Source organism: Cicer arietinum, chromosome 2 (assembly GCF_000331145.2).
Source record: "Cicer arietinum cultivar CDC Frontier isolate Library 1 chromosome 2, Cicar.CDCFrontier_v2.0, whole genome shotgun sequence".
Lineage (NCBI taxonomy): Eukaryota > Viridiplantae > Streptophyta > Magnoliopsida > Fabales > Fabaceae > Cicer > Cicer arietinum.
In genome coordinates this window covers 3436387-3451371 of record NC_021161.2, presented here as the reverse complement: position 1 = coordinate 3451371, position 14985 = coordinate 3436387, and the positions used below count along the sequence as shown (strand labels likewise).

General features: G+C 29.1%; 1 protein-coding gene across 1 annotated transcript; it reads right to left on the bottom strand.

The window, feature by feature from the left end:
- Nucleotides 1-75: 75 nt before the first annotated feature.
- LOC101497168 (uncharacterized) lies at nt 76-2576 on the bottom strand. Its single transcript, XM_004514366.4, has 2 exons — nt 1859-2576; nt 76-619 (listed from the first exon to the last, which is right to left on the bottom strand). The coding sequence occupies exons 1-2, from the start codon at nt 2477-2479 to the stop codon at nt 281-283; spliced, it is 960 nt and encodes a 319-aa protein (XP_004514423.1). The 5' UTR covers nt 2480-2576; the 3' UTR covers nt 76-280.
- Between the last annotated feature and the right edge of the window lie 12409 nt (nt 2577-14985).

The window sequence follows — 14985 nt, the reverse complement described above, 5'->3', positions numbered from 1 at the left end:
ACTATTTTGTGTTAACATAATTAACCATAAAAATTACATAAATCAAGCACTTAATAACCAGTAGCCAAGACACAATGAACCATAATCATAATGTTGTTTCATTAATCAGAATTACTGTTGTTCATCCATTAACAACAAAAGAACCAGTCTTATCTAAAAGTAGGGGTTCATAATATTTAATCCAAAAAGACATAAAGATCTTTGCCTTACAACAAAGATCATTGCCTTACGTCAAAACAGAATGCTTAATCCAAAAGGTGTTACATAAAGCTACAATGTTTCAAGGCAATTTTCTTACTATCCCTAAACATGTTCCATCTTTAGGATTCACCTCTTGAGTTAAGTAACCATCACTATCATCATTATCAGAAATCACAATTGGAGCTGCTTCATCACATCCAGGTCCATCACGCTTGAATGTTCCACCAAAAATTCTTGCACTCCTTCTTACTTTATTGAGATCAGGCTTTCTAGCCACGAGTTTTGCCTTCTTGGTCTTAGTCACGCGTTGGACAGGTTGAGGAACTTGGGCACCATTGTCTTGTGCAGCATCAACTTGGGGTTTTGCAACCTTTACAGGACGCTTGAACTTTCTAGCTAGCTTATCATTATCTACAACCTGAGACCCATCACCCAATTCATCATCAGCATTGATGTATTTAGGAATATTTACTAACCCACTAATTTCATCCACATCATGCTCCAACATAAATGTTAACCACATAGTGTGATTCAAAAACTGACTTGAACAAAATCACGAAAACAGTGAACCAAATAAAAAATTGAGATGAAATTACACAATTGTGAACAACGGTTGATTAAAAAACTGACATCAACAAAAACTCTGGTGAATCAAAAAGTAACATGAGCAAAATCACACAATGGTGAACATAATCAAACGAACACAGAAGAGAATGAATCAAATACGAAAACTGAAATGGAAAAAATATCAAAATTGTATTAAAAATTCCTCTTGTGTTTACCCTAGTTTAGCAAGTTCCCTGCGAGTCCAACCGAGTCAACTTGGTTTTATTTTCGAGTTTGCAAAATGTCGAGCTTACTAACAAACTGACTTGAAATTGATACCTAAAATCGTGGAAATGCGAGTTTGCTGGTTTGGCATGTGATGATACATGGCTCATTGCCACTGCATCAGCACTTATAGCATTAGAAATTCTTGCTCCTAAAGTTTGATGGCAAGTATAAAAGGAAGGGAATATATATGAGAAATGTTTTTTACACAAACAATAGAGTAATGGGTATAATGTGGTCTAACAAGAGGTACACTGGTCTATGGTTTGGTCCAGTTGATTGAAAACTATGAAACATTGATACAAACACGAACACCAGTAATAACTTGAAAAAATGAATTAATTGAATGTCACATTTGTTGGTGTTAACACCAGACACGCCATTGATCAAAAAGGTCGGTGTTACAAATTTGGAAAGAATGTAGGTTTGGAATTCAGCTCTTACCTATAATACCAATTTCTGAAGTTCTGTTCTCAAATGTAGATTACAGTACAAGGCTATAAAAAATCTTGCTCCAGTAAAATATGAATTCAAATGGAATCTTCCATACGATTCAGATACAAACATCACTGGTCTTAGACTGTGTGACTTATTGTATGATAATATCTCCAACTTTCACCAAGTCATAATCAAAAGTATAAAGCATATAAATTAATACACCACTATTAAACCAAAGTTTAAACCACAATCCTCCTAAATCTAAACCATAGTCAAAATTTGGTACCATTAAGTCAAAGCAAGCAAGCAACATTAAGACCATTAAATAAAACAAAAAACTTTATAAAAACAGATGTAAACTATAAACACATAAAATAAACATACTAACATTTGCAGATTCCTCATTCCCTTCGTCTCTCCTACGCTTTTTCGATCTACCAAAAACCAATTCCCTAACACTTTTCAAAGCCCTAAAAATCCTCAAATCATGGATATCCACCCCAAATTCTTCCTTGAAATACTCATGCGCTTCGCGTCGACTAAATCCAGGTTTCATTCTAATCTTCTCCTCCAATTTCTCAACAATCCAGTTCTTGTCAACTTGTTTATTCTTCAAAACCCTATCACACGTGTGTTCTGAAACGAAAGTCTTGATTTGAAAACATTTATGCATTTCACTCCAACTACAATAGATTTCCCAATTACAACATTGATGTTGCTTGCATTTTGACCTAACTCTAGTTTTATCGTTTTTCATCCATTTAATTTCTCTTCCTAAATGGATATTGTAATCTTTCACTGCTGTTTTGAAACTTTGTAGGTTTGTGAATAACATTCCTAATTCAAGATTTACGTGACCGAACTTTGTTGATTCGTTGAATTTAGGGAATTCGGGGTTTTCAGTTTGATTTTCATCTTCTAGTAGCGTTGCATCAAATTCACCTATGTAATCTTCGTCCATGATTAGTTCAGTAATTTGAGCTTCTTCTTCCTCAAATGGATATTGCATGCATTTTGACCTAGCTATCTAATATTGTCATCACATTAACTCTTTGGCTTTTCAAATTATTGTTAGAGAGAGAGTGTGACGCATATCATTTTTTTTAAGTGGAAAAAGTTTATATTTTTTTCTGGGTATTTTTTAACAATCCAAATTTTAAAATATATTATCAATATATTTTCCTTAACTATATATCAGATTATTCCCATTCTTTTTACTTTTTTTACTTAGTCAGCAGTCTCGAGTTGAAAAGACAAAAGAAGTCTAAGTTCGTAATAACCACTTTCTTATGATTTTTTTTATTTATCAAAGTAGTTGTTTTTTAAAAAAGAAACTTCTTACATTCAACTTTTTTAAAAAATTACCAGAAAAAATATATATAATTTATTAGAGAAAAAAAATATATAATATCTGTATTAAAATTGAAATGAATACTAGAGAAACAGAATCAAGAAATTGTAGATTATATCATTTAACTTTTCATACTTAAAAATATTGTTCAAATGATATAGACAATTCTAGTAATTTTTGTAAAATTTGTATTATTATTTTTTATGACTAAATTTTAATGAATTATATATATATATATATATATATATATATATATATATTCATTTAACTAAAAAAAATTAGATGTAACAAGTCAATTTTTCAAAAGGTGACTTTTTAATTAAAAACAAAATAAATATTTAAGAAAGTCGGCATTGCATGAAGTCAGATTTGCAAATGGCGACTTAACTAAGAAAAAAAAATAGTTTGATATATAATTTTCAAAAGGAAATATATTGATAAAAATAAAAATTATGTTGTTAATAGTTCACGTACGTTGTAAATATTTCAAAGTATGTGAATTAAGTTCATGTACGTGTATTTAATGGAATTTAAGAATTCACAACAAATACGTTAATTGAATTCACGAACGGCTACGTGAACTGAATTAAATGTAAGACCCTCATTTTTTATTATTAATAATGTGCAAAAGATATTTTATTTTATAATTTCTAATGTGGTTGTTCTTATTATTATTTTTTATTCAATTGTTATTTTTCAAAAGTATATATGTGTATGACATGATATATTTAATTTGACTGAATATTTTGATAAGTATTTAAAAATAAATTCTTATAATAGTAACAACAATAATAGAAAAGAAAGAAGACGTTAAAAATAAAATTGCATTAATTTGATGAGTTAATATTTAGGGTGGCTTAAGTTGAAAACAACACGTTCATTAACTCTTAACTCTAGTGATAGAGAAAAAAAAAACAGACGACTCAAAAAAAATTGATTTTATGGTAAAGTTGTTATTGTTGTTACCGGTCAAAAAATTGATTTTAGTAAATGACTTTATGATGATGGATAATTTTAAAAATGGTGTTTGATATTATTATTATTACTACTGTGTAGGAAAATCTTTTTTAGTTTTAAAAGTAAAATTGTGATATGCAATTTATTTTCTTAGAAGTGATCTTGATTTTCTTATGATATTGATATAAAAACCTATTTTGATTAGAGAAAATGTCTATCTATGTCCAAAAAAAAATTAATCGGGTAAAAATCGTTATAAAGACTAGATTGTGTTGTAATCAATATAAATAATTTATGGCTAAAAACTCAATTTTTATTTGGTTAAAAGTTTATTTGTGATAATTTGAGTGTTTAAGAAATTTTTAGAAATTTTATTGATGTTTATAATAACAATGTTCTTAGAAATAATAAATGAGTTGAAAGTTGTTATAATTATTTTTCAGAATGTTAAAGTTGTGATTTTTATGAGACAATTCTGAAGATGTGGTGTTGATTTATAAAATAAAAATAATTTTATGATAGAGTTGTTAATTTATTTTGTAATAATTAAAATGAATTTTATGTTGAAGTGTCGTTAAATTTTATTGTTAAATTTTTGGAAGTGAACTAAGGAATTATTATGGACCACTGATGTTTGTTGTATAAGAATTTTGGTCCAAAAGAAATATTTGAAAAATTACATATTTCCTTTATTTTATTGAATTTGCCACGAGGCACTTGTGACAAATATAGACTAAAAATATCTTTTTACTATTACTTGTTTGTGTGCTTGCTAATTTGAGAGAATTGGTATCTTTAAAAATATAAATAAATGATCTGTCCTAAAATCTTAAGGCAACATCAAGCCTTTAATGTGACTTAGGGATAAATAGGTTTTGACAATAAGTGAATAGTAAATTAATTTGTGAAGGTGTAACGTTTTTGGAGCAAATACAGCTACATAAACACCTTAATAACGACACTCATAACGGTAAGGGTATCACTTCATTCACTTTCCTACTTGAATTATATGTGATATAAATGCACTGTGATATTATGTATTGGTTATGTTTGTGTTTTATCTTCAAAATAAATGTTATATAATACGTTGTTATAATGGTTGTGTTTGACATGTTCAAATTGTGAAAAATAAACGTTATATGATACTTTGTTATAATGGTTGTGCTTGACATGTTGTGGTTATTCAAGATGATGACTTTGTGTCTAAACCAATTTGGTTTAGGACAAGGTTGAATGGTTTTGGACGCTCTGGTTGAGTGATCTATTTTGTTACTAACTAAAATGATGACATTTATGCATGCATTGGTGGCATGAACCTAGTCCCAAGTATGTGACGACAGTTCATTGCAAAGGCAGCATGATTCAGAAAAATACTCAATGGTGGGTACTGAGAGAGAGTATGAACAATCAAAATAAAGCCAACATGCTTCTGAAGAGTTAAAATTGTATTTTTGAAAAATTGATGGCATATTAGTCTTCTACAACCATTTAGTAATCAAGAATGCATGCATTAGGAAGGCTTGTCGACTTGAGCAATAACATAATCTAAGAAATGAAATTTAACTTGCAAAATCACAAACAGAAATTTTAAGATCAAGTGCAAGTTATTACAACTTTTCATCATCAAACAAAGAAAACAAGAAGACGCAAAGAAAAGCAAATAGACTAGACTAAAACAAAGAAAAACAAGAAAAGAAAAAAAAAATTCAAAACAAAAGAAAGAAAACTTCTCTAGTTTGGCAATTCAAGGATCCTCGTTTAGATCATCTGCTCATGTTCCGCTATGGTCGCCGGTATACTGGTGAGGTGCAAATAGATCAGCATAAAACATGCCTCTTGGTGTCTGTTGAGTGAAGGATGTACTTGCAACCTTAGTTCATTTTGCTGGAAAAAACGCTTGGGCGCGCATTCTGTCATTTGGTGATGTACAATCGCTTCTCAACGCATCTTTTTGATTCCTTGCTCATACCAAACATCAAAACTAAGAGAACTAGAAATTAGAGACTAAAATTGGAACTAAATGGAGTAAAATAAATCTGAAATGCAATAAATAAATACGGTGCAAAGTGTAACGCCCCAAATTTTTTATACGAATATTACTGAAAAATATTTATTTTCTTTTAGAAACAACTAATTAATTAATTTTTCTCATTAAAAGAACGTAATGTAATTTACTAAAATATTATTTATTTATTCATTTGCAAAATTAATATTCCAATTATTAGATCAATATTCATTTATGGTCCAAAATAAAATAAATTCTCTTTAAGTGAAATTCAAAAGAAACAATATTGACTGAAATTAATGACATTCCATTTTTTTCTAGCTAATGAAATATCACGTCTGCATTTCTATTAAGAGTTAATGATGAAGAGTAAATAATTTTACAATGTGCCGCAAATATTTAGTAATACAAAATATTATTTTTAAGTAAAATATAATTTTCCCACGTGCGTGCACCAATCAAACGTCATTCATGCAACTCTTTGAAATCATTAGTACCTAAATGTTGGTGTAAGGGGTCAGTTCATCCCACAACAAAATTAAACCAAATAATAAATTAACAACCATAAAATATGAATATAAAATCTTTTCGTAATAAAAGATTTTAAAAAAAATTGATTCTTTAATAGTTCTTAAAGATGTTTCAAAAGTCATAGAATGTATCTAAATAAATCAAGTAGAAATCGTATAGCAAATAATTAGATCAAAATAAAATAACATTAAAATGTATGCAAGTCATGCATGCTCCTAAACATATATGATCCGGATATAACCAGCCACACAGGCGTCCACACAGAAGTCACCCATACCAATGGGGAAAATTAAACCAGCCACACAGGCGTCCACAAAGATGCATATGATATGTCATGAAATGATAATGATGCTCAAAGATACATATCACCACCCAATTAGATAATCACATAAATCACAAGCCACTTAGGCAACCACAAAGATAACAATATTTAAAATCCAATTCACCAACCACTTAGGCAACCACAAAGATAGCAATATTTAAAACACAAATCACTAACCACTTAGGCAACCACAAAGATAATATTTAGAACACGAATCACTAGCCACTTAGGCAACCACAAAGATAACAATATTTAAAATGCAAATCACCAACCACTTTGGCAACCACAAAGATAAAAATATTTAAAATACAAACCACCAACCAAACCACTTAGACAACCACATAGATAAAATATTCAAAACACAAATCACAAGCCACTTATGCAACCACAAAAATAATATTATTTAAAACACAAATCAAGGTTTGTCGCTAAACACATCACAAAAATCAACTTAATCATGTTATCATAATTAAAATTAAAACTTTACACCAATTCCCCCAAGACTCATATAGATTTCTTAAAAATCAAAACTTTGAAATGAAATAGCACAAAAATCGAAACTTTAAATTAAAGACATCCTAAAAAAATATTACTGATGAGATCATAATAAAAATCATAGCTTTATAATTAAGTACACATAAACAACACACAAATAATAACTTTACATCAAATATATGACATCAAACATATTACTCATGTTATAATAATAAAAATCGAAATTTAAAATAAGCATACATATTACTCATAAAATAAAATATTATAGTTAAATTCTTTAAGGCAATTAAAAATCAATATTTTTCTTTTAAGACAACAAATTTTATATCAATATCTTACAAACTATTAATTTAATATCTAGCCTAACATTGCATGGGGAAAAGCCCTTACCTTAGGCGCTTTCTTTCTTAACACCTCTAAATTTGCACGAGAAATAGCTCATGAGGCAGTAATGAATTCAACACCGATAGATATTGGAATTTACGACTCAGAAAATTATTTTGAGAGTGTACGAATGACAAATAGGTGTGACAACAAGATGCCTAATGGAAACGTATAAACATATAAGCTATTTACGTTGCACTATTACCATTGATTTCTTGTCTAAAATTGAAGTGCACTTAATTCCAACATTATACTACCAATAATTACTATTTCTTTAATTTTATTAGGTTGTTACAAAGCCAATTGAAATTTATGTGTATGAGTTAATTTGAATTAACTAATAGAGTTCACCAAATATTGAAGGGTGTCACACACTAATTTTAATTAAATAAATAAATTAGAGATTGTCACATCACCCTTTTAATTTTTTTATCTAATAGTTACGAAACCAAAAATTTCATAAAATTATTTTTGTAGACAATTATAATAAAATTATAATTTTAGTTTAAAAGAGATGAATGCATGAGATAAAAAAATGACAATAGTCTTTTTATGTCCTCTCTTAATTGCACAAAAAAACTTATAATTAAATTTATAATCTTCCTTTAAAAAATTAATTAAGGGTGTTTAAAATGAATTAATGCACATTATGCCAAGAAAACACCATGAATTGTCATAAAATCTTGTCATAAAGGAGAGTAAAAGAATGAGTCAAGTCACTAATTTTTGTTTTTATAGGATGGACCAAAAATATTTTCAAAACACTCATACATAAAGGTTGGTTTCACTAACTCTATAATATCTCCTAAATTGAATACTTATTTGGTTGCAAATAAAACTAACAAACAATATAACTTATATAAATTCTAATTTAATTAAATAATTCAACTAATATTTTATCAACTAAAATAAATCAAGCAAGACAAGAATACCACTCACACATAACAAAATAAAACAGCGCTTGGGTGCGCGTTCTGTCATTTGGAGCTGTATAATCGTTTCTCAACGCATCTTTTTGATTCCTTGCTCATACCAAACATCAAAACTAAGAGAACTAGCAATTAGAGACTAAAATTGGAACTAAATGGAGTAAAATAAATCTAAAATGCAATAAATAAATACGGTGCAAATGATATAAAATTGGGTTGCCTCCCAATAAGCGCTCGTTTAGTGTCTTGAGCTTGACGTCTCAACTACTGTCAAGGTGGCATATATGACAGGAAGAACACATCATCCTTCTTTTTCTTTTTGTTTGGTAGAAATTCCATGAACTTAAGAAATAAAAGATGTTGTTTCCATGTCCTTCTCAATTGGACATTGATGAACAAGGTATAGATTGAATCTCGAACTTTATCAATCTCTTCTTTTTTCTTTTCCTCGTTCGTCTTTTCCTCTTGCTTATCTTCTTCTACCACAACAATGAAATTATCTTCAATCTTCAACTTCTCCTCCATCTTCTCAAACTTAACCACTTGTTCAAATAACCTCTCACATTGGTTTTCAAATCTTTCAATTGAAACCATGTTATTCTTCATGAATTCAACCAAAACGTCGGTAATGTGAAAGTCTTTGTCATTTGATTCTTTGGGTAGAATTTTAGGAGGTATAATTTGTTCCCAATAGATCTTTTTAATGTAACGCTCGTCGTTTTCTATGACTTCGTTTTCTGAGACTTTCCAAAAAAAATCTTCATATTCTACTAGTTCGGCAAGGTCATCAGCACAATTTCCATCCTTATGTGCTTCTCCGCAAAAGTCACACCTAAGAGGCTGCATCGGAGGGATCTGAGGGTGATGTTTTAAAAATGCATGGCTCATGATTTGCCCCTCAATCATGTGACATATACCTGAAATAAGACAAGTATCACACTCTTCATATAATTGCAGTAGAATATCATCATTATAATTTTCCATGCTTTACAACAAATAGTTATCTCAAACAAAGAAGAGGCAAACCACTAGACATGACATTAGCAAGTTCAACAAATAAAAAAAATAACATAAAATAAAATAAAATAAAAAATTTTCAATTCAGTAAATAATTTAAATTCAATAGTGATATGGCAATCCCCGGCAACGGCACCAAAAACTTGATAGCGTTTCAGCAAGTGTACTGAATCGTTGCAAGTAATAATAAAACGGTAGTACCGAGTGTCGAACTCAAGGATTGCGTTTTACTATTGAATTATATTTAGTTACTAAAATTGAACAAAAAGTTCCCAAGTTGATTGAAATAACAATTAAAATTGACAGCAGTAGTAAAATTGATCCTTTATAATGAGAAAAATGTCAGGGATGAGTTTCACTTAGAATCCAACCTTGGTGTCTAATTTGATCCTAGTTATTGAATTCCTTTATTGAATTATTACCGAATTCTCTTTATTATTCTTGCCCAAATGTCTTAGTGACAGAACCTTTAATTCCAAAGTAACCCATAATTCCTTAGTAGATTTAAGATTAGAATTAAGCATTACCGTATAGAAATTCTCTTGTAAATAATTGTTTTGCAACTAATTTAATTGGTTTCATGACCTGCACCTATGTCTAGACTACAAATTCATGAATTTCTCATCTCAAGCATTCGTAAAGTCCACTTCCGTTTCAAAATACAAATCGTAGAACATTTTAATGTTGATCAAGAAATAAAAAGCATTAAGCACAGAGATGAGAAAAATAATTCAATAAACTCATTCATATAACTAGAAATCAAATCATAAAAATAAGGGTTTCATCTTGTTACACTCAACCCTAACAAATAGAGTTTAGTTACTCATGACAAAGATAAAAGAGATAGAGATTAGAGAAGAATTACAAGAAGGATTCATGAATGATTCTTGATAAAACTGCTCCAATGATGTTAGAAACGGCCGTCTTTGAGTTTCTATGCTAGGGCACAAATCTCCCAACTTCCCAATAGTCAAAAAGATGCCTAAAACAGTAAAAATCTGTGTTTTTATGGTTGCTGGTGCGGGACGCGTGCCTCAGGCGCGCTTGGGCGCGTTCGGGCAGTAGCAGATGCTGGAAAAAGCGCTTGGCTTGCGCTTGGGCGCGCTCGGGCGCGTATCGACAGTGGCGAATGCTGGGAAAAAGCGCTTGGCTTGCGCTTGGGCGCGCTCCAGCGCTCAGCATCTGTTGTCTGGCGTATATTGCATTTTCCTCCTCTTTCGAGTCTGAATTTGGTTCCGGTGTCTTCATGAAAGTTGTAGCTATGGATCATAGATTTCGTTTGCATTTGATTTGACTCCAATTGGACATCTACAACTCCAGATATGGCTGAAATACTCTACATGTGTCATGTTGATTTCTCACAAAAACTCTGCACTGCACCAAAACACAACGCAATGTAAAATTACGAAAAATTCCTACTTAATCACTAAAATAAAACATAAAACATTTAATTTAACTCAAAGAACAAAAATCAACAAAATATATCAAATAAATCCTTAATTTAACTAATAATTGAGGATAAATAAGACTAAAATAGTGGGAAAATATGCATATGATGAAGAATCATCAATATTGTAATCGCCATCGTTCACGTTGTGTTTGCCTCTCCTTTTGCACTTCCTGCTGCTTCTCAAGACTTTGAGCTCGTGCAGAAGCGGTTGATCTAACACGATCACCCTTATCATTAGCAGTACCGTCATCATTAGCAGTATCATTAATTATAACTCAACATGCTCTATCAGTAAACATAATAGCACCATTTCTGCATAATTAAATCATAATAAAAATTAAAACACAATCAAATATGTTGCGACGCAATATTTGTTCACTCACACAAACTCACTCTGCCTAGAAAACTCAGTATGCGTAGAACATACGTGAACCAAGTTCATGTACATGAACCAAGTCTGCATAGAACCTACGTGAACTAAGTTCACATATGTGAATATAGTTCACGTAGATTTTACGCAGATTAAATTTGCGTACGTAAACTCAATTCATGTAGGTTTTTGGGCAGTGTTAGTTTGCATACACAACTGAGTTCACGTACGAGAACTTAGTTCACATAGATTTCTGGGTTTGCAAAAAAATACAGTTTCATGGAAAACAAGACCAACAACTACACATTGTAAAAAAACAAGAACAAGAACAACAACTGATGCAAACCTGATTTAAACGATAGGCAACGAGGATGATTGAAGATGAAGATAAAATAAGAGGTTAGAGTTAAAAATGTTATAAATAGTCAAGATCAATTTAGGTATTTCGTTTTTAAAAAAAAAATGGAGGGGTGTGGATAGCAAAAATAAAGGTGTGGGTAGCAATATTGAGTGATGTGGATAACAAAAAATGGGGGTGTAGATTCATAGAAGAGGTGGTTGAATGATTTCACTGTATGTTAATTTTTTAAGTTTAATAACCTACAATGTCAAAACACAAATCGTTGATTGTAGAATTATTTTATGATTGCATTTACAATTATATGGTGATATGATAAAATCAACAATTATTATTATCTATCAATGTAAAATTGGATTACACTAACAGTGCATAGTTTTTTTCATTAATATTTTTTAGAAAGAAATTTATAACAATAAATCAATGATATCATATGCATTTTCTCTTACATTTCTTTATGTTATCGGTATGTGTCGGATTTGCACTCCTTTCAATTATACTCGACTTGTTATACTTGTTGCTAGTAATGTTATAAAAATTTAACTAAAAATAAAACTGAGACTTCTGAATTATGGTCTTAATTGGATTACCTAAGTTGAATCAGATAACAAATAAAAAATTAAAAAAAAATGCGCACTATATATTCTTCTTCATCTATGGATTTTATGTTTCTTAATACTTAATTAACTTTTCAATCTTATGATAATTACTCTTTATATTTCTTGAATTTTGTTTAGTGGATTGTGTCTCTCTCCAGTGGATTTGTGTCTCTTGCTCATTAGTGTCATTTTTCAACTCTGAATTATATGCAGTTTTGCGGTCGATACATAGTTTTTCAATTTATAAATAAAATTCAACGATCTATATTTAAATATTTTATTTTTATTAGATCTATTTAATAAAAATAGTAAAGCCTACTTGAAATCTAAATTAAGAATAAAGCGAAGCAGAAAAATTAAAAATTAAGAATGCAAAATGCAAAACCATTAAAATTATGAAAGTGATCATGTTGGAACCAGAGGTTTTATTATTACATAATAATAATAATAATAATAATAATAATAATAATAATAATAATAATAATAATAATAATAATAATAGTACTATGAAAATATATGTTTTAATATTGTTAAATGTTTTTTTAAATGGACTTGATTGTGATGATTACGGTCTTAATCTCCTAATCCAAATGCAACTTGCCAATTAATTATTATTTTAAATTTTGTGTATGTTACTTTTATAGAAGTCAAAATCAATTGTATAAGTATAAATTAATTTTGATATGTTTGGATGTTATACAATAAAATTGATTTTATCTATAAAATTATTTTTAAATTTAAAATTAAAATTTATAACTTTTAAGTTCAATATGAATTTTATTTTAAAATTTATTATTCAACTAACTTTTATATAAATATATTAAAACATAAACCACTTTATATTTAACACATTTTTAATTAAAATTAATTAATTAAAAATAATTTTTTTTTTCACGGTATAATAAAACGTACAGACTTCATCATTTATAAATTATAACCAGCATGAATATACTTTATGGAAAATTTTGGATATCTATATACTCTATATACATTTTGAAAGAAGTAAAAAAAAAAAAGTAATGTAATAGACATGAAAATAAGTAATGTGATATAAAAAAAAAGGTTGAAATAAAAAATTAAGCAAATTTATAAATAGTTGTTGAAGAGTAGAATGGTGTTCAAATATAATCATTCGTTCTTTGTTGACATTTTTTAACAATAGAATGAAGCGGATATGTGGAAGCGAGCCATGGAAAAAGATCACTGTCATCAAGCTGAACAATCATTATCTATATTTTATGCCACTAATTCTATGCTGCACAAATAATAGAAAATAATTCTAAATATGAGTTCAATTCTCGTGTTATCGGAAATAGATAAATGTACATTATTTTGAATGTTAAGTTACCTCAACCACACCAATCACATTAAGTTGAGGATGCAAGGTCACGTCAAAGATGTTAGAAAGAGTGGCGCAGAAGAAAACACAGGAGGGGTCACTTCTTCAAGTGTCACTGATGGATCTCCCAATGCTAAGGCTGTACAATATATGACATTGACCTTTATATTCCAGTTTAAAATGAACTTTCCAATATACTTAAGAGCACATTTTGGGCTAACAAATTGATTAAGCACTAATTCAATAAGTTACTACAGGAATGAAAAGCTTGTTGAAATAAATTGGAAAAAGAGTTTGATCCCCACCCTCAGCAAAATATTAACAATATTAACAATACTAATTACTAACATTGGGTGTTGTAAAAAAAAAGTTGGAAAGAGCTTATGAACATGTCATCGTGAGTTATTTATAAGTTTATCCATAATTGCTAAAAACTAAGCTGAAAGTAGCTTATGAACATATCATAATTATAGTCAAAATTACTCCAAGTGTCCCTTAATTTAAAGTTTCGGTCCGTCCTTTATCTTTCTTTTATCATGTTGGTCGTTTAAGATTTGAAACATTAAGACCGTTAGACTTTTTAGGTGAAGTTAGTCCGTTAAGTATTAAAAAGTTAACAAAGAAGGTACATGGTAAATAATCAAAAAGCCAACTCTATTCACGTCAACGAATCTAAAACTTTAAATTAAGGACCTCTTATACTAAAACTATTTCAAACAAATATACAAGCACTTATGTCATAATACGAGTTCAAATGAGCTATGAATAAGCTCTTTAAAAAGTTGTTTGTATACAATCAAACAATTTAAACACAAAAACAGAACCGTGCGGACCTGACAAGTACCGTGTTTTATTTATGTGAAGAAAAACCATTCAATGATACTCTGAAAATATTAGAAATGTGGAAAGTTTTGACATGTAACGTATAATTGTCTTGGTAGAGAAATGTTAAAGAAATACTCTTACTATAATGGTAGTATTATCTCTCTTAAGATGAAAGATAATAACCTTCTCTAAAAAATAATTAGAAATATATTCTCACGATATTTTTGTTCTTCATGAAATGTGAGTTTTATGATAAATCACTTTCATAAGTGGTATATTATGGAACAATACTTAAAAATAATAAAAAATTTTAGTGATTATTAACATATTATTTAAAAATAATCATTCATGATTTCTTTATTTTTTAATTAAAAAATAATATAATTGATATCAATTTAATATAAAATATATATTTATTTTTATTAAATTTGATATCATTTTAATTATTATTTCAAACATTAAAATAGATATAAAGAAAAATGAAAGCAGCGGTGTGCATATCAAAATAAAGGGTGTAGTTAGCACCTCCCACACCAAAAAATGCACAAAAAAACAATGACTTTGCAATGGCGGCACATGTCAT

Excerpts from the sequence above, each read along its gene's own strand:
- LOC101497168 (XM_004514366.4), bottom strand. The coding sequence starts at position 2,479 with ATGCAATATCCATTTGAGGAAGAAGAAGCTCAAATTACTGAACTAATC. Across the intron at positions 620-1,858 it reads GGAATGAGGAATCTGCAAAT|GTTGTAGATAATGATAAGCT; the intron begins GTTAGTATGTTT and ends GATGGGTCTCAG.